General features: G+C 38.0%; 1 protein-coding gene across 1 annotated transcript in view; it reads right to left on the bottom strand.

The window, feature by feature from the left end:
- LOC103279104 (macrophage mannose receptor 1) overlaps nt 1-14,703 on the bottom strand; it is a 53,709-nt gene extending 39,006 nt beyond the window's left edge. Inside the window, exons 1-6 of the mRNA XM_062983832.1 lie at nt 14,417-14,703; nt 9,301-9,702; nt 8,294-8,467; nt 6,183-6,347; nt 4,963-5,076; nt 3,806-3,952 (exon numbers count right to left, since the gene is read on the bottom strand). Of these exons, the coding sequence (XP_062839902.1) occupies nt 3,806-3,952; nt 4,963-5,076; nt 6,183-6,347; nt 8,294-8,467; nt 9,301-9,702; nt 14,417-14,477 (1,063 nt within the window). The 5' untranslated portion in view covers nt 14,478-14,703. The remainder of the gene's footprint in view (nt 1-3,805; nt 3,953-4,962; nt 5,077-6,182; nt 6,348-8,293; nt 8,468-9,300; nt 9,703-14,416) is intronic.
- Nucleotides 14,704-15,460: the final 757 nt, after the last annotated feature.

Here is a 15,460-nt window from a genome sequence, read left to right as displayed (position 1 = left end):
CGGGTTATAAAACCTTTTGTTGTTGTTATTGTTGTTGTTCATGGTGTACAGCAGTCTGTACTGCTGTATGAGAAAAGAGAAGGCTACTTTGTTCAAACTGTGTTGAAACATCTTGGTTTCAATTGCTGCAATATGGCTAGGGAGAATATGGGTCTTTCCAGATAGGCCTTATATCCCAGGATCAGATCCCAGGTTTTCTGTTTTTCCCAGATTATCTGTCAGTACGGACTCATATAATCCAGTTTAAAGCAGAAAACCTGGGATCAGATCCTAGGATATAGGGCCTATCTGGAAGGGACTGAAGAAGAAGAAGTAGTTGGCTAAGGAAAAGGGACATTTGGGGATCAACTTGTAAAGCACATGTACAAAGGTGGTCTGTACAAATAAATGATAATAACAACAACTGCGCAATCCTGTGTTGGGTTTAATGGAATTCACTCATTTGTGTCAAAAGAACTGCTGTCAAATAAGTTGATCTGAAAGAAGAGAACAGTTCCTTAATAAAAGTAGTCCAGTTTCTATAATTCTTTCTAGTGTGTTGTGAATATAATAACACTTCCAAATGAGATTAGATAGAGTCTACATATTCCCTGCTGCCAGTATACAGCTTTTTGGGAAAGGCTTAGGGCCTTTCCCAAAGCCTTGCTCCATCATTTTTGGCGACAGCTACAACATGTCTTTTTTTCTTCTGACTAGCCTACTCATGACTTGTCAGGAAAAAAGCTGTTCTAGTTCTTGCACTGTTCCTGAGCAGACTGTCAACTATATGTGGCTTTCCAAATGATGTTACAGTTTTCACTCTATACTGTGTGAAACGTCTGTGAGATAAAGAAAGAGTCATCCTTGGCATCCATAGCAGACGCTATCATCTCAACTCTGCCTGAAACGGGAAATGGCTCCAAACTCTGCTCCAAGCAAACTACTACTGTGATGTGGCTGAAGGCCAAAATGTTATTAAATGGCCACTTTCCTATATAAGGATAGTAAGCAAGAATGTAAGAAGTGCTGTTTAAAAGATATATGCTATAACTGAAAACCAACAGAAGAGGAAAGGTTTAGCAACAACAACATAATTCACGCAAAGTCTGAGGTTTATCCATGTAATAAGGATGTTTCTGGTTGTGTGCTGAGAACTGATTACAGAAATGGCCTTCAACATGCACCCTTTCTGGCTCCATATTGATTATTTCCATACTGTATGCCATTGTTTTGTTTTCCATAGTTATTGACAGATTTGGGTAAGAATTAGAGTAAGTTCTGTCTCTGTAGCTTGAAGTAGTTTCATAGTTATGTCATCCCAAAGTGTTCGGGGGGGGGGGGGGGGGACTTTACACAAACTTCATTTCAAGCACAAAATGATTTAAAATATTGTATAAAAATCCTTCAAGCTATGTGTATAAGGCATATACGAAGCATAAATGACTTCTGTGTTGAAACTTGGGTCCCATGCTTGCAAATACACATATTCCAAAATCTGGAAAAATCTGAAATCCAAAACACTTTTGATCCCAAACATTATGGATAAGAGATGTTTAACCTGTACTAGGCTTCTTTTATTGTTGTTCGTCCTTTAGTAAACAGGTGCTGCTTTCTAAAATATTCATCTCTTTTTGAGTTAAAACAAAAGATGATTTGCTATTACAAAAACATTATGTGTAACATTATGATCTAATCCTCTTTAGACCTCAATGGTATAAAAAGCATTATACATTTCTTAATATTATAAGTCAGTACATCCAAAAGGAATTCTGCTTGGCTAATAAAGATACTGATTGTGTCTCTAGCAGATTTTTTTTTAAACTTAGATGAATTTAGGAAGCACCTGGGCATGTTTGCTGCTCGGGAGTGGAAGGAAGCTGACAACACACTCATATGGTAGGCAGGAATATTTATCAAAATCTGTTTGTAAAAGCAAAGTGGTGTTTTCCTGTATGTCATTCCTGAAGCCTCTGTTAGAAATGTAGCATTAGGTGGGTTCATAACAGGAGCTCAAGACAAGATGTATATAAAACACCCAAATGAAGACATGTAGTAACAATTTTATCCTAATTTTAGATATGTTGTAATGAGATTTTAAGGATTTAATATGTTTGTAATTAATTATGTGTGTTACATCACATTTGGTTTACTTAAGTTTTGTCATTTACTGAGTTGTTTTGGATTTGTTTGTATATTATTGTTGGCATTGAATGTTTGCCACTGTGTATCTGTTGTAAGCCACTGAGTCTCCTTGGGGAGATAGGACGGACTATAAATAAAGTTTCATTCATTCATTCATGCTGATTTTGAAGGCGTTCATGGCTGGAATCACTGGATTGCTGTGAGTTTTCCAGGCTGTATGGCCATGTTCCAGAAGCACTCTTTCCTGATGTTTCGCCTGCATCTATGGCAGGCATCCTCAGAGGCCGTGAGGTCTGCTGGAAACTAGATAGTTGGGGTTTATATATCTGTGGGATGTTCAGGGTGGGAGAAAGAACTCTTGTCTGTTTGAGGCAGAAGTGAATGTTGCAATTGGCCACCTTGATTAGTATGTGGACGATTTCAACAGAAAAGAGAAAACCATGAAAAAGAACAAAAGCTGGTTATCAGTATTAAAAACCTCTAAAATCAGGACAGTAAATAAAGAACAACACTCAGAAAGCAGAGGAATTCCAGACATGAATCAATCAGGGCCAGCTAACACCTCCCAACAAAGGATTCCCCTAGGCAGTAAGCAGCCAGACCTTGAAGCTAAAAGGCTATTCAATGCTAATTAAGGTAGCCAATTACAATATTCACATCTGCCTCAAACAGACAAGAGTTCTTTCTCCCACCCTGGACATTCCACAGATATATAAACCTCACTTTCCAACAGATCTCACAACCTCTGAGGATGCCTGTCATAGATGCAGGTGAAATGTCAGGAAAGAATTCTTCTAGAACATGGACATACAGCCCGGAAAACTCACAGTAACCCAGCATTTATGCTGCTAATGTTATAGTTAGGATCCCTTCAGCATGAAAATGATTTCATTTTAAATAATTTTTTTTACAAAAAACATTTTTAGTGATGGTAAAGCAAAAATTTGTTAGATAATAAACAACAGTTTATCTTGTATCTCTGGTTTTCTTTGAATGTTGTATATGTTTCAGTTTGAGAGCCAGTTGTTTGAGTTTTTGGCAATTTTGCAATCCAGCTTCAAGTCATCAATGAACCATGAAAGTCACTGAATGCCTTTGAATCAGTTGTTCTCTCTAAACCTGGCCCACCTCACAGATTAGTTGTGAAAATCAAAGGTTGATGAGAGCCACCTGCACTGCCTTGAGTGCACTGTGGAAACATAGAATATATATTTCAATCATAACGAAAGTAGTAGTAGTGACGGCATTCAGAGGCCAAAGCCATTGACAATGGTGGTTTTGAATATGTCCTTACAAACTTTTTGCTGCCAGCACAAAATGGGCACTGCCAGGGATTTGGGTAGGGCAACCATTGCTCATGTAACTAAAACAAAGTTCCTTGTAATTAGGAATGGGCAAAAGGTACCTGTGTGTGATTTGCAAGGATTTAGAGTATTATGTGTTGTCAAAGGCTTTCTGGGCCGGGATCACAGGGTTGTTGTATGTTTTTCAGGCTGTATGGCCATGTTCCAGAAGTATTCTCTCCTGACATTTTGCCCACATCTGTGGCAAGCATCCTCAGAGGTTGTGAAGTATACAAGTACTATGTAGAATACTATGTACTATTACATAGTACTCTACATAGTACTCATATACTACTTAGAGTACTATGAGTTTGTTAAATCATACCATGCTGTATGCCTACCTGAAGGAATAATGAAGTTGTTGAGAGTAGAATTTCCTCTTTTACAAATGTACCCGAGTTTCTTTTCACATTCAAGGCTTTCCCATTTGCCACCTTTACCAGGATTAAATGTCCCACAGGTTTTTCCAGGCTCTGGAGAAGGACTTCCTTTAAGACACAGATACAAACAGAAAGATTATACATCATGCATGCTATAATTTAATGGTCATTTGTTTTAAATCCCATTATAGCTAATGAACACCTAAGCGGTTTCACTATAAAGCAGTAGTTCTCAACCTCTGGGTCCCCAGATGTTTTGGACTTCAGTTTTTAGAAATCCTAACAGCTGGTAAACTGGCTGGGATTTCTGGGAGTTATAGGCCAAAACACCTGGGGATCCACAGGTTAAGAACCACTACTATAAAGTGTCAGAGCTGGTGAGGTATAGAAAATATGGGTTATAGTCACTGCAGAGCTATGATACACATTGATTGATGTTGAGCCAGTCACACTACTTACAGTCTGATCTACCTCACAGGGTTATTGTTGAGAGATTAATGGAATGGCAGGAGATATGTGTAACAAATAAACATGCCAACTTTGTAATCAGACTGGAGGATTGAAATGAAGATCAACAAAAATTATAACAGTAACTAAAAAAAACAAAACCAGTGAGATAACCAAAGCCACAAAGAGTGGTGACCAGGAAAGCAACAAAACATGCAACGATGGTTTATAAACTAGAAAATGAAAGTTATCTGAAACAAAATTCTATGCATAGATATTATCCAAAATATTCATAGGAAGCCAGAAGGAATCTCAAGTGGCTACTAAGAAGGTCCTGTTTGTGGAAGGCAATCTAACCCCCAATGATGATCAACTCCAGAGTTGGGGCTTAGCTGAATGCAGACTACAGGAAGATGTGTATGGAAGCATTTAGGTCGCAGACCGCTTATATCTTTCCATGTCAATTCCAGCCATACTCACTTAAACTCAAAACTATAGTTTTGACCATCAAAATAAGATCTTCAAGAGGAGCACAGGAATGGACTCATTGTGATTTGTATTATTATGCAGACAAAAGTATAGGTTATTACTACAGATATAACAGAGAACAAAACTGAGACTGTGAGGAAAATATAGTCACAAAACCGACACATCACAACATGAATAGTTACCTGGTGCCCAATTAAGATATCTGAAAGGATAGCCATTACTCCACTGCCATCCACTATTGAAGTCCAAACTGTTAAGCCCAAACCAGAGTTCAGTAGTCAAACTGGAAGTTAACCCTATGTGCGCATGCAAAATATAACAAATCATCAGTCTCAGGAATACAAACTTTATAGCAAGTATCAACAGGTTACTAGGCAAACAAAGGTTAGGAAGGAGAAGAGACTGAAGAGGGATTTCAACAACTGGAAACTTTTCCCACCACTGAAGCATTTATAAAAGAAGTAACATCTGTCACAATGTCATTTTCTATTCAATTATTGCTGCAAATTATTTATACAATCCCTACAGAAACTCATAACTCGGAGTACCATATTACAAGCAATGAGTCACTCACAGCCTATTACTTTGGACATGTGGAACAAGGGATTGATTACAATCTTATATTTATGAAGGAGTGACATTTCCACATTTTTGTAATATTGTATGGCTAATCCCTGAGTTACAAACATCTGACTAACAAATGATTTATAGTTAAGAATGGGTGTAAGGCAACAGGAAGTGACAGGAACTTTCCACGATCTAAAACTGCTGTGGGAAAAGGGAATATGGAGAACATGCCACATGTCATCTGGAAAGCCCAGGAAAGGATATTCACTCCTGAAAGAGCCATCATGGGGAAAAGGTGTCTCTACTAAAGCTTTATCTGTCTTCATAACAAGCCAAATTTTTCAAATTCAAATTATCACCGGGACAGAAAGTTCAGTGAAATCTTCTGAACAGGGGCACAGACAGTGAACTAAACATTAACCCTTTCTGATGCTATCCAAAACTTGCTTATGGATAAGGATGAAATTACACTTTACAAATTTAGAAGTGCTGGGTGAGATTGCACATATCATCTTCAATCCCACCTTCCATACATTCATCTTAAAATATGCATATTGCCCTATATATAATAAGGCTTTTCTCTATACCGTTAAGAACTCTATTTTTCTAGATTTCCTGAATTATAAATGAGTGCAATTGTAGTATATATGTATATCAGAACTGTGCAAACATTAGCACTCCAGAAGTGTCTCAAGTTGCTCCTGACACGGAAAAAAAAAGCACACAATAGAGGTCAGAAGTAGAAATAACGTGAGTTGTATGGTACAGTTTTTAGCCACCTCCCTTTGCTGTGTGTTATAATACAGAAAACGTTAGAAAATATGCACACACTGACCTGCCAGGTATGTTTGCTCATGTAACTCTGTGATGCTCAGCAAATGGGCACTTTGTTGCTGACAACTTTTACTTGCTTGGTACCATGACAGCGCAGCTTCGGAGTTTATCTGATATTGTATGCTTGTCATAGGATCTTTTTTCCACAGCTGCTCTGTTGCATCAGCTACGGGAAAAACCAAGATATTCCTCCAACATTCATTATGGTAAGACCAAAGAAAATCCATCTTTTATTAATAAGAGAAGTGACTGGAAATCACTTTTGGTTTACTTCTGGTTTTAAAAAAGATCAAAACTGCTGTGGGAAAAGGGAAGGTGGAGAACACACCACATGTCATCTAGAAGGCCATTAGGAGCATTTGGGGACATAAACTTTTCACTTTTTTAATCCCTGGGGGCCCAGAGTGTCACAAAAAGGGCTACACTTTGCCTACCTTGGTGTACAGTACAGAGTTATAGGACTCAAGGTTGGCACATTTTAATCTATTGGCCAGTCAAATAGAATATTAAACAATGGGAGTCTACTGTAGGAGAAAACAAACCTAAACTGGAAAAACAGAGAAGGCACATATTCTAGAGCAGGGGTTCCCAAATTGTGCTCCGGGGAGCCCTTGGGGCTCCGCGGGTGATCTGCGGCCACATGCTGCTTCCCGCCTCCTCCTCTTTCCTCTTTCTGAGAAATACAAGAAAATTAAAGTTTTATGGTTCTGGCATAAAGTTTCTGCCAGAAACAGCAGTAGCAGCATCCTCCACCTCCCTCTCCACCCAGGCTCTTTTCCTTGCTGCCCAGAACCTCCCCCCCTGCATTTTTTGTTTCCAAAACCCAATTTCCTCCCTTCACTCAGAGGGTGCTTTGATTGTGCCATTTCTGCATGGCAGAAGGGGTTTGGAATGGATGGCTCCTTGGGTTGCTCTTGTTGTTGTTGTTGTTGCTGTTGTTGTTGTTGTTGTTACAAAGGCTGAGTGGCCACCTGTTGGGGGTGCTCTGATATTGCTTTTCCTGCATGGGAGAAAGGGGTTGGACTGGATTTTCTCCTGGGGTTTCTGCTATTTTTATTTTCTTCATCATCATCATCATCATCATCATCATCATCATCATAGATTTATTTGTACATAACAACACAGCACACATGCATATTAGGTCCAAGTATCTGGGATTCGTCTCTGAATATCGAGCTCTTCCCAAGGGCCTAGGATATTTAGAGATATTTTCGCAGAATATGCAGAGTTCTGAGAAGTGCTGCCTTGTGCAGCATGTGGATTGATGTTCTGTCCAAAATTTTCGGGTGCTTTTCAAAGTTTCTTGGAATGCCTCCAAGAGCATCAACCATTATTGGTACCACTTATTTTCTCCTTTTTTGCACTGTGTGAATTAGTTCACACAAACACTCTCCATCCATCTGCCACTGACCTGGTCCATGCTATATATATAAACATTTCTTGGGGCTCCATGAAAAACATTTGCTTCAAAAAGGGCTCCACAGCTGAAAAAGTTTGAGAATCCCTATTGTAGAGTATCATGTAAAAGGCAAAGAAAATATTTTGAATTACAGTAGAGTCTCGCTTATCCAACATAAACGGGCCGGCAGAATGTTGGATAAGCAAATATGTTGGATAATAAGGAGAAATTAAGGAAAAGCCTATTAAACATCAAATTAGGTTATGATTTTACAAATTAAGCACCAAAACATCATGTTATACAACAAATTTGACAGAAAAAGTAGTTCAATACACAGTAATGCTATGTAGTAATTACTGTATTTATGAATTTAGAAGCAAAATATCACGATATATTGAAAACATTGACTACAAAAAATGCGTTGGATAATCCAGAACACTGGATAAGCAAGTGTTGGACAAGTGAGACTCTACTGTACCTCTGAGTAGTGCTTGCTGTCTTATTAAATCATTAATGTTTTTCGTTTATCAAAAAAGGCACCTATGCTGACACTTTTGCAATGTGCTTGTGTATTTTATTGAACTTTTGACTAAAAGGTTTATCACCAACCATGTTTCTAACCAGCTGGTAGCCTTATCATGAACCATTTACTAGATAATAGATACGTTTGAATTTTATAATTCAAATGTTTAAAAGAATATTGCAGAACTTACATTTAACTGGGCAAAACCCATATTTCTTGTCTGTATTATAGCTCCTCGTTGTTGAACACCACAGGAAACCATCTGACCTGGCAAGATTTGTACACTCAGCATACCAATTGCTACCATACTGGAAAGGGAATACACATGGTGCTCCATTGCTATTGCCTTTCAGGGTAAACGTATCTGGAAAGAACAGTACAGGAATGGCAAACTGAGTTCAAAGCGCAAAATTGTTTTCACTCAATTGGGGGAGGTGGGAGGTGGACAGATTAAAGTAGGGGGTACTTTCTTGCCCTTTCCGAGAGGTTCGGGCAAAAAGAAATGGCTAAAGCCTCTCCTAGCTTGCACATCCTTCTTCATTATAAACCTTTCCACCTTGTGTTGCTTGGTCATACATGTATCCGTTTGCATGTCTGAAACATTGAAGGGTAAGATATCTTCCAGCCAAGTTAGTCACTGGGAATTCTAATCAAGCACATCTGGGAAGTTTTCAGTTGGGAAAGTAGGCTCGAACTACAAAAATGATGAGACAGTCTGAAATCCTATTGGGGCACAATGCTAGTGTAAAAATCATTGTGCAAGTGGTTCTCAGGGATTGCATGAGTACAGTCCCTCATATAGCCAATGGTTCTGCAATCAAACACACATAGCATTCTCCCATGAATCTGACCTAGGGGTTAAGGAGCTAATTGAGTCTTTAGATGGGTTTGCTCAAGGCTATGCTGTTCACCAGGCAGTCAATTGAGTAATTATAGGATCTGGCATTACAGCACTGGCATATATTTATATTACCCTGAAAGTGTATTATTATCTTGGCTTCAGACTGCCATTCACTAAACATTTAAGGTGTAGTAAAATCCTCCTTATCATTTGAACATTATAGATAACCAAACTCTCTCAGAGCAAGTATGGTGACCAGTATGGGTCTTTAGTTATGTGCCTTTAATGGCGCCATGACTAAAGGAAAAGTACAACCAAGTAAATTTAATGCACATTTAAAATATGTCCAAACTTACCTTCATAGCCCCGGGAGCACAAATCATCTTGGGTTCCATAGACTTTCCACCTACTCCACAGGCCTGATCCTTTGTACAGCATAATTCTCTTCTCATTTTTGTTGCCATAGTTGAAAAAAAGATCAGCTCCTTGGATGGCAAACAGAGTGTCATTTCTGCATTCCCATTTCTGAAGACTGCTGTCTGTATCACATGGGTACAGTGTTACGGGTGTCCAGTCAACTTTCGAAGACACTCCCAAACATAACTTCAGGGAAATACTCATCAGCTGGTGACTGGAAATCCATCTGAATATTTGTCCTTCATTTTCATGGTTGCAGGTATCAGTAGTAACATAGCTTGAACTCAAGGCGTTTACACAAACCTTGTGATCTTGATTATATATCAAAAATTTGCTTGTATCTGTACAGAAATGTGAGAAAACCAAAAATGTAAAATAAATACAAAAGATGTCAAAGAAATTGGTTAAGAACAACTAGTCCTTTGTATAATAGAATCAAATTGCTCTGTGAATCATTCTTGATTGAGGACCTCATCACATGGAGCATTTTCCCCATTGTAGGACACTTTAGTTCCATTTCAAGGATGTAGTGGCCCAGAGCCCATCAGATGATATTTGCCTACTTCTGGCTGCCATTTGTTGCCTTTTGTCCTTGAAATAGGTCTGAAGCATGCTGAAAGGAGGGAATTCAGAATATGGGTGAGAAATCGTGTTCTGAGCCCATGGTGTGCACCAGAACTGTCGCTAACACCGAAAAAGACATGTGATGGGATCTGATGGGTCCATACTAATCTTGGCTTTCAAATATTGAAGTTTTCCCTGATTTTAAAAAAAGTAATATGGAAAGGACGGAGAAAAGGATTCCCCATGTATTGGTTCCGAATGCGGGCAACAGTGGGGGAAAACCTGAAGAGAGAAGCATGTGTGATGGGAAGACAGAACTTGAAACAGGACGAGTGGGGATCTAGCTGTACAATTCCCTTTGCTAGACAGACAGTCCCCAATGCTTCTCAAGATCCATGTGATGAGGTCCTTAATATATTTCAAACCACTACATACTGATCCACTGCCTTGAATCACTACAATTCATGGGCATCCATTACAAGGCCTTTTCAGTGATGTCACGCCAATTAAAATGAATGTAAATATACTAAAATATGATCCTACTTATATCTCCAACAGATTTGTTAAAATGTTATAGAAGTGTTTAAAGGAGCAAAATATACTGACCGAAATAAATATTCACAGAATTGTGGTCAGCAAAATATTAAAAATAACATCAACGTGTTTAACAACTAATGATTAGAGTTTGACGTATTTTCCAAAATTGGTAGCAAATGATGATTAAAGATCAGTGAGGGTTCCATGTAAAACATATTTGCCATTTATAAATTTGCATTGGCAGCAGTAATCAACCATGCAGCTATGAAAAAATGTGTGTTACCTAAATAAATACTCCAAAGGACTTTCTATTGTGCTTCATATATTGAACCATGTGTTTACCACCCCAAGTAAACAATACAGCATAATCCCACTAGCTACTCTCTGGCTTGCACATCAATAGAGAAGACTGGTTTACTAGGGTTATTCTTGAGTAAAGTTGAAAAAAATAATTTTAGACAGTATTTTGTCATTCATATATTTGTCCATATATTTATGATACATTATAGCATGCTATATTTTTTTATTGTTGAAATACCATGAGTAGCTCTTTAGCAGAAGAGTAACCAGGAAATGCATGTTCTTCTGTTTTAATGAAAAAGCTGACCTAGACTTATCTCGTCCATAAACTGGTTTCCTCCTCTTGTCCTCCTTGGCTTCCAACCCATTAGGAAGCAGCATAAAGCTGATGAGTGCGAGTTTGCAGACACAAATTCTTGCTGTTTGCCAGTTAGTTTTCCTTACTGACAATACAAGGAAATGTACAATTATCACCGATGGTGATAAAGTACATTGTTGTATCAACAATTCATGTAAACTAGTAAGTGCAATGCTTGCAAAATTTTCAAAATACTGCTACAGACTGTAATAAAAACAGCAACACATAACTTGAAATGTTATAAACAATTGATAATGCAGTCCTAGTAAGTCTTGTTTTGAAGTCAGTGAACATGGGACTGCAGCCTGAAACATATTCATTGTGGTTTTTCATTCCATACAATAATCCGTACAGATTGATTGCCCCTTATCTGAAATGCTTGGGACCAGAAGTGTTTTGGATTTTGGAGTACTTGCATATACATACTGAGACATTTGAGATTGGACCCAGGTCTAAACATGAAATTAATATATGCTTCACATGCACCTTATCATATATGTTATACGGTATTTTATACACATTTTATTTTGATAATTTTGTGCATGAAACCAAGTTGGTATACACTGAACCATCAGAAAGGTGTCGTTATCTCAACCACCCATATGGACAATTTTGTGTTTTGGAATATTTCAGATTTCTTGATAAGGGATATCCAACCTGTATTAAAAGTTTTGGTTAAGCATTAACATATGTTTGATAGTAAACACCCTCTAATAGTACAATATGACATTAAAGAGCCAAATTAAAAGGATATGGACAATACTGAAAGTTCACACTTCATTAATATTATGGAAAAGTGCTCAGAAGCATTTCTTCCTTGGACTACAACTTCTGGAAAACCCCAGTCTCTACGGTTCTGGAAAGTAGAGCTGAACAACAGGACACTAATCCCCGGTATCCTGGATTTCCCAGCAAAAGTTATTGTTAATGAAACCTAGCATCTGCCCTAAGAAGGCAGATGCTGAAGTCAGTCCTGTCTCAAGTCAGTTGGTCTTTATAGCACTGTTGTAAGGATTTACAGTGTGTGTGTGTGGGGGGGGGGGGGGCAGGGAGAGATTTTGTAAGTCACTCCAATTTCCCTCCAGGAAGGGTGGAAAATGTAATGGCATCTGAACATTTGTCCAGTGTATATTGCACAATGTATGAGAATTTGAATGATATAATGCTATGCAAAATTTAGTTTTTGAAAACCCGGGAGAGGGGAAAGCAAAACCCTGAAAACTGGTATTTTTAGCTATTTATACTTTTAAAAATTGAATTAGGGTTCCATAAATGCTGCCGGAGCATTGCTCTGCCAATTTTAGCATATGTGATGTCAAAGTGAACATAAATCATTGTTCTTCCAAGTATCTCCACCTTCAGAGGTTAGGAGAAGACAAGGCCTTCTCTAGTCCTATCTACGCTGACATATAATTCAGTTTGACATTCCATTATATGGTCAGTGTAGACTCATATAATGCAGTATATGGCAGTGTAGACACAGGGTTGTAGACACAGGGTTACCTCGGTTGTGGTAATTCTCAGTTGTGGTGGTGATTCATCTAGTGCAGAACCTCATCTCTTTCTAGAATGAGTTGAAGACTTTCTGGTGCTGTTTTACTTACACTAATAAATTAATTAATCTGTTTAGATCACACTGTTCTTGAAAGGTGTAGAACTTAAAGGGGTTAGATCATTTAAAGACTTTTAATTAAACAGATAATTCCCTAGTTAACACCATGCTGAGTTATAATGGAAGCAGGAAATGGGGGAGCTGAATCTGGTTCATCCTTCTTTTTCTCAGATTCTTCCTTTTGCAGAATTTGTATCTGTCTAATAATTTTGAAGCCATCCAGGTTAGTGGCTATCACTTATAATTTGTAGCACAAAATCTTTAACCCAAAGTCACCTAGTGGGTTTCCATGACTGAATGGAGATTCGAACCATGATTTGCAGAGTCCAACACTCAAACCATTTCACCATGCTGGCTCTTAGACACAGCAGTATTCTGGATTTAAGGGGATCCTTGTATCTGGATAAAAATCAGGAATGAACCCGTAGCTACAGAGAATCACACGACATCGGAACTAATATACAATGTAGCATGTGAAAACCCCATCTTATTTTTTCTTGGCACTCCTGAACTCGGTGTAGATGGCCTAATGCCAGGTCTCAAGCATAGAGTATATATGCATATTCTCCATACAAAAGACTTTATCAACCTGTCAAGTTTGAAAACAAGATCAGTGGAATAATACCGCGGCCCTCCTTCACTTGTTGATTGAGTTATCTTGTACACAGTTCTGCTCAGCAGGAGTAACACTATAAAGTGCAGGAAACACACCAAAGCAGAATGTGTGAAAAAAATGCTACATCAACAAACTCCTATTTCTGCAATCAAGGTATAGGTATAACATTCAAGAAAACACTGAAAACAATGTATTCCTGATGGCCTTTATATAGGTTGTGCATCCCTTATAAGAAATTCCAAAATGCTCCAAAATCCAAAATTGGCCACTTGGGTAGTGGTGATTAGTGACATCTTTGTTTTCTGGTCTACACAAACCTTGTTTGATGCATGACATTATTTAAAATATTGTGTATAACATTACATTCATGCCAAGTGTGTATCAATTTTGTGTCTATATCCAATATATCATGTTATGTACATATATACAAAATCTGAAAAAAAAACCCTTAAATTATAAATATTTATGGTCTAAAAATTATAAAAGATTTACACCAGTGTGCAGTACTATATGTGTCCATTCAGAAATGGAGCCCGCTGATTGCCTTGCTACAATATATAACCTCATATAGAATTAAAACATACTAATAATTTGGTCACAACTCTAGTATTGTTCTCAAAGCTAGAAAGAGAACAGAGCTGAAAAGTTGGAGGCAAAGGCATTTTTTTTTCTTTTATGTACAGAACTATATAAATATCTCTACTAGAACTGCATACTATTGAGTAATACTATTATAAAGTAAACATATCATTTTATATGCCTCTGAATATTTATTCTATGATATGCAGTCATTTAAGATTCTGTGCATTTGCTTGAATGAGCGACCTATCTTCACAATTCATATTTCAAGGATTTAAAATGCATTTTATATTGACAGAATAAAAACACCATTTTGTGAGCCGAAGCACCAGCCAACAGAGTCCTCTATACAAAGATAAGATTGGGTATTACTTAAATCAGTATGCAGTTTAAATCATGATCCCAAGTATCTGTTGGCTTCTAAGCACAGAGAAATCTAAGTTGCAATTCTATCATAATATCCTCATTTAAGATACAATCGTGACTTACCCACTAGTGAATCTGCGCCATGGAAAACTGAAAGAAAAGCCAACAGCAAAGGAACAATCATTGTAGGTGGGTTACGATTGGCTTCCCTTCCACCAGACTATGCCGTGTAATGCGTTCTTTTTGTACCATATCTTGTTGAAGCCAGCAAAGAGGAAAGCTGTGCTAATTTCTGAGAACTGATAGTTCAGGGAGAGCATTCTGGTTGTCTAACGATAAGGAAATGCCCTGCCACATGGGGGCATTTTGAAATAACAGGAATTCAGAGTTCAAACTGCGCTTCCCTAAGCTAATTTCACTGCTGAAGAAAAAGGAAGGAAGAGCTTCCACTGAGTTGCAGGTGATAAACTGATGACTGCTCAGCACATTTTTTTCTGGGAATGCCTCTCATGAAATGTGGGAAACAGATCATTTATTCAGTCACTACTAGGATGATCTTTCGGCACACTGGGAAAACAAAGAGAAAGGAACAACTTGTGCCACCTCTTAGGCAAATTTAAAACTGGGGAAGTCAATTCGTGCTACTCTTTATGAATCCGAGAAGAAGTAAACAACAACAGCCTTTATTGGCATACACTAACAACATGACAGTGCGGACATGTATAACAAAAGGAAGTCACAGATAAAAAAGAAAAACATATTAAAAATTACTAATCTCAAGAATAAAACTTGCAACAGTTTCACAAAAAGAATGGATCACAGTTGTTCAGTAGGTATGGAATTCTATAACGTTCTTGCCATTGAGATCACGGCAAAAAAAAATATTCCTGTATTTCATTCATATCTCATCACATTTGGGGCATGCAAACAAAGAATGGTTATGTGGGGTTGTTGTATGTCTTTCGGGCTGTGTGGCCATGTTCCAGAAGCATTCTCTCCTGACGTTTCGCCCACATCTATGGCAGGCATCCTCAGAGGTTGTGAGGTATGTGTTTTGAAAGAAAGAAACTTACAAGAACAAACTCTTTTAGAACATTCCATATTTTTGTATCTAGAAGTAGTTATAGGTCTTCATCACATGAAGGGGGAGCGGGAAAAAGCAAAGGG

The sequence above is a fragment of the Anolis carolinensis genome, chromosome 6 (genome assembly GCF_035594765.1).
Source record: "Anolis carolinensis isolate JA03-04 chromosome 6, rAnoCar3.1.pri, whole genome shotgun sequence".
Classification (NCBI taxonomy): domain Eukaryota; kingdom Metazoa; phylum Chordata; class Lepidosauria; order Squamata; family Dactyloidae; genus Anolis; species Anolis carolinensis.
The sequence above is the reverse complement of the archived record's forward strand: the minus strand, read 5'-3'. Positions and strand labels throughout refer to the sequence as shown.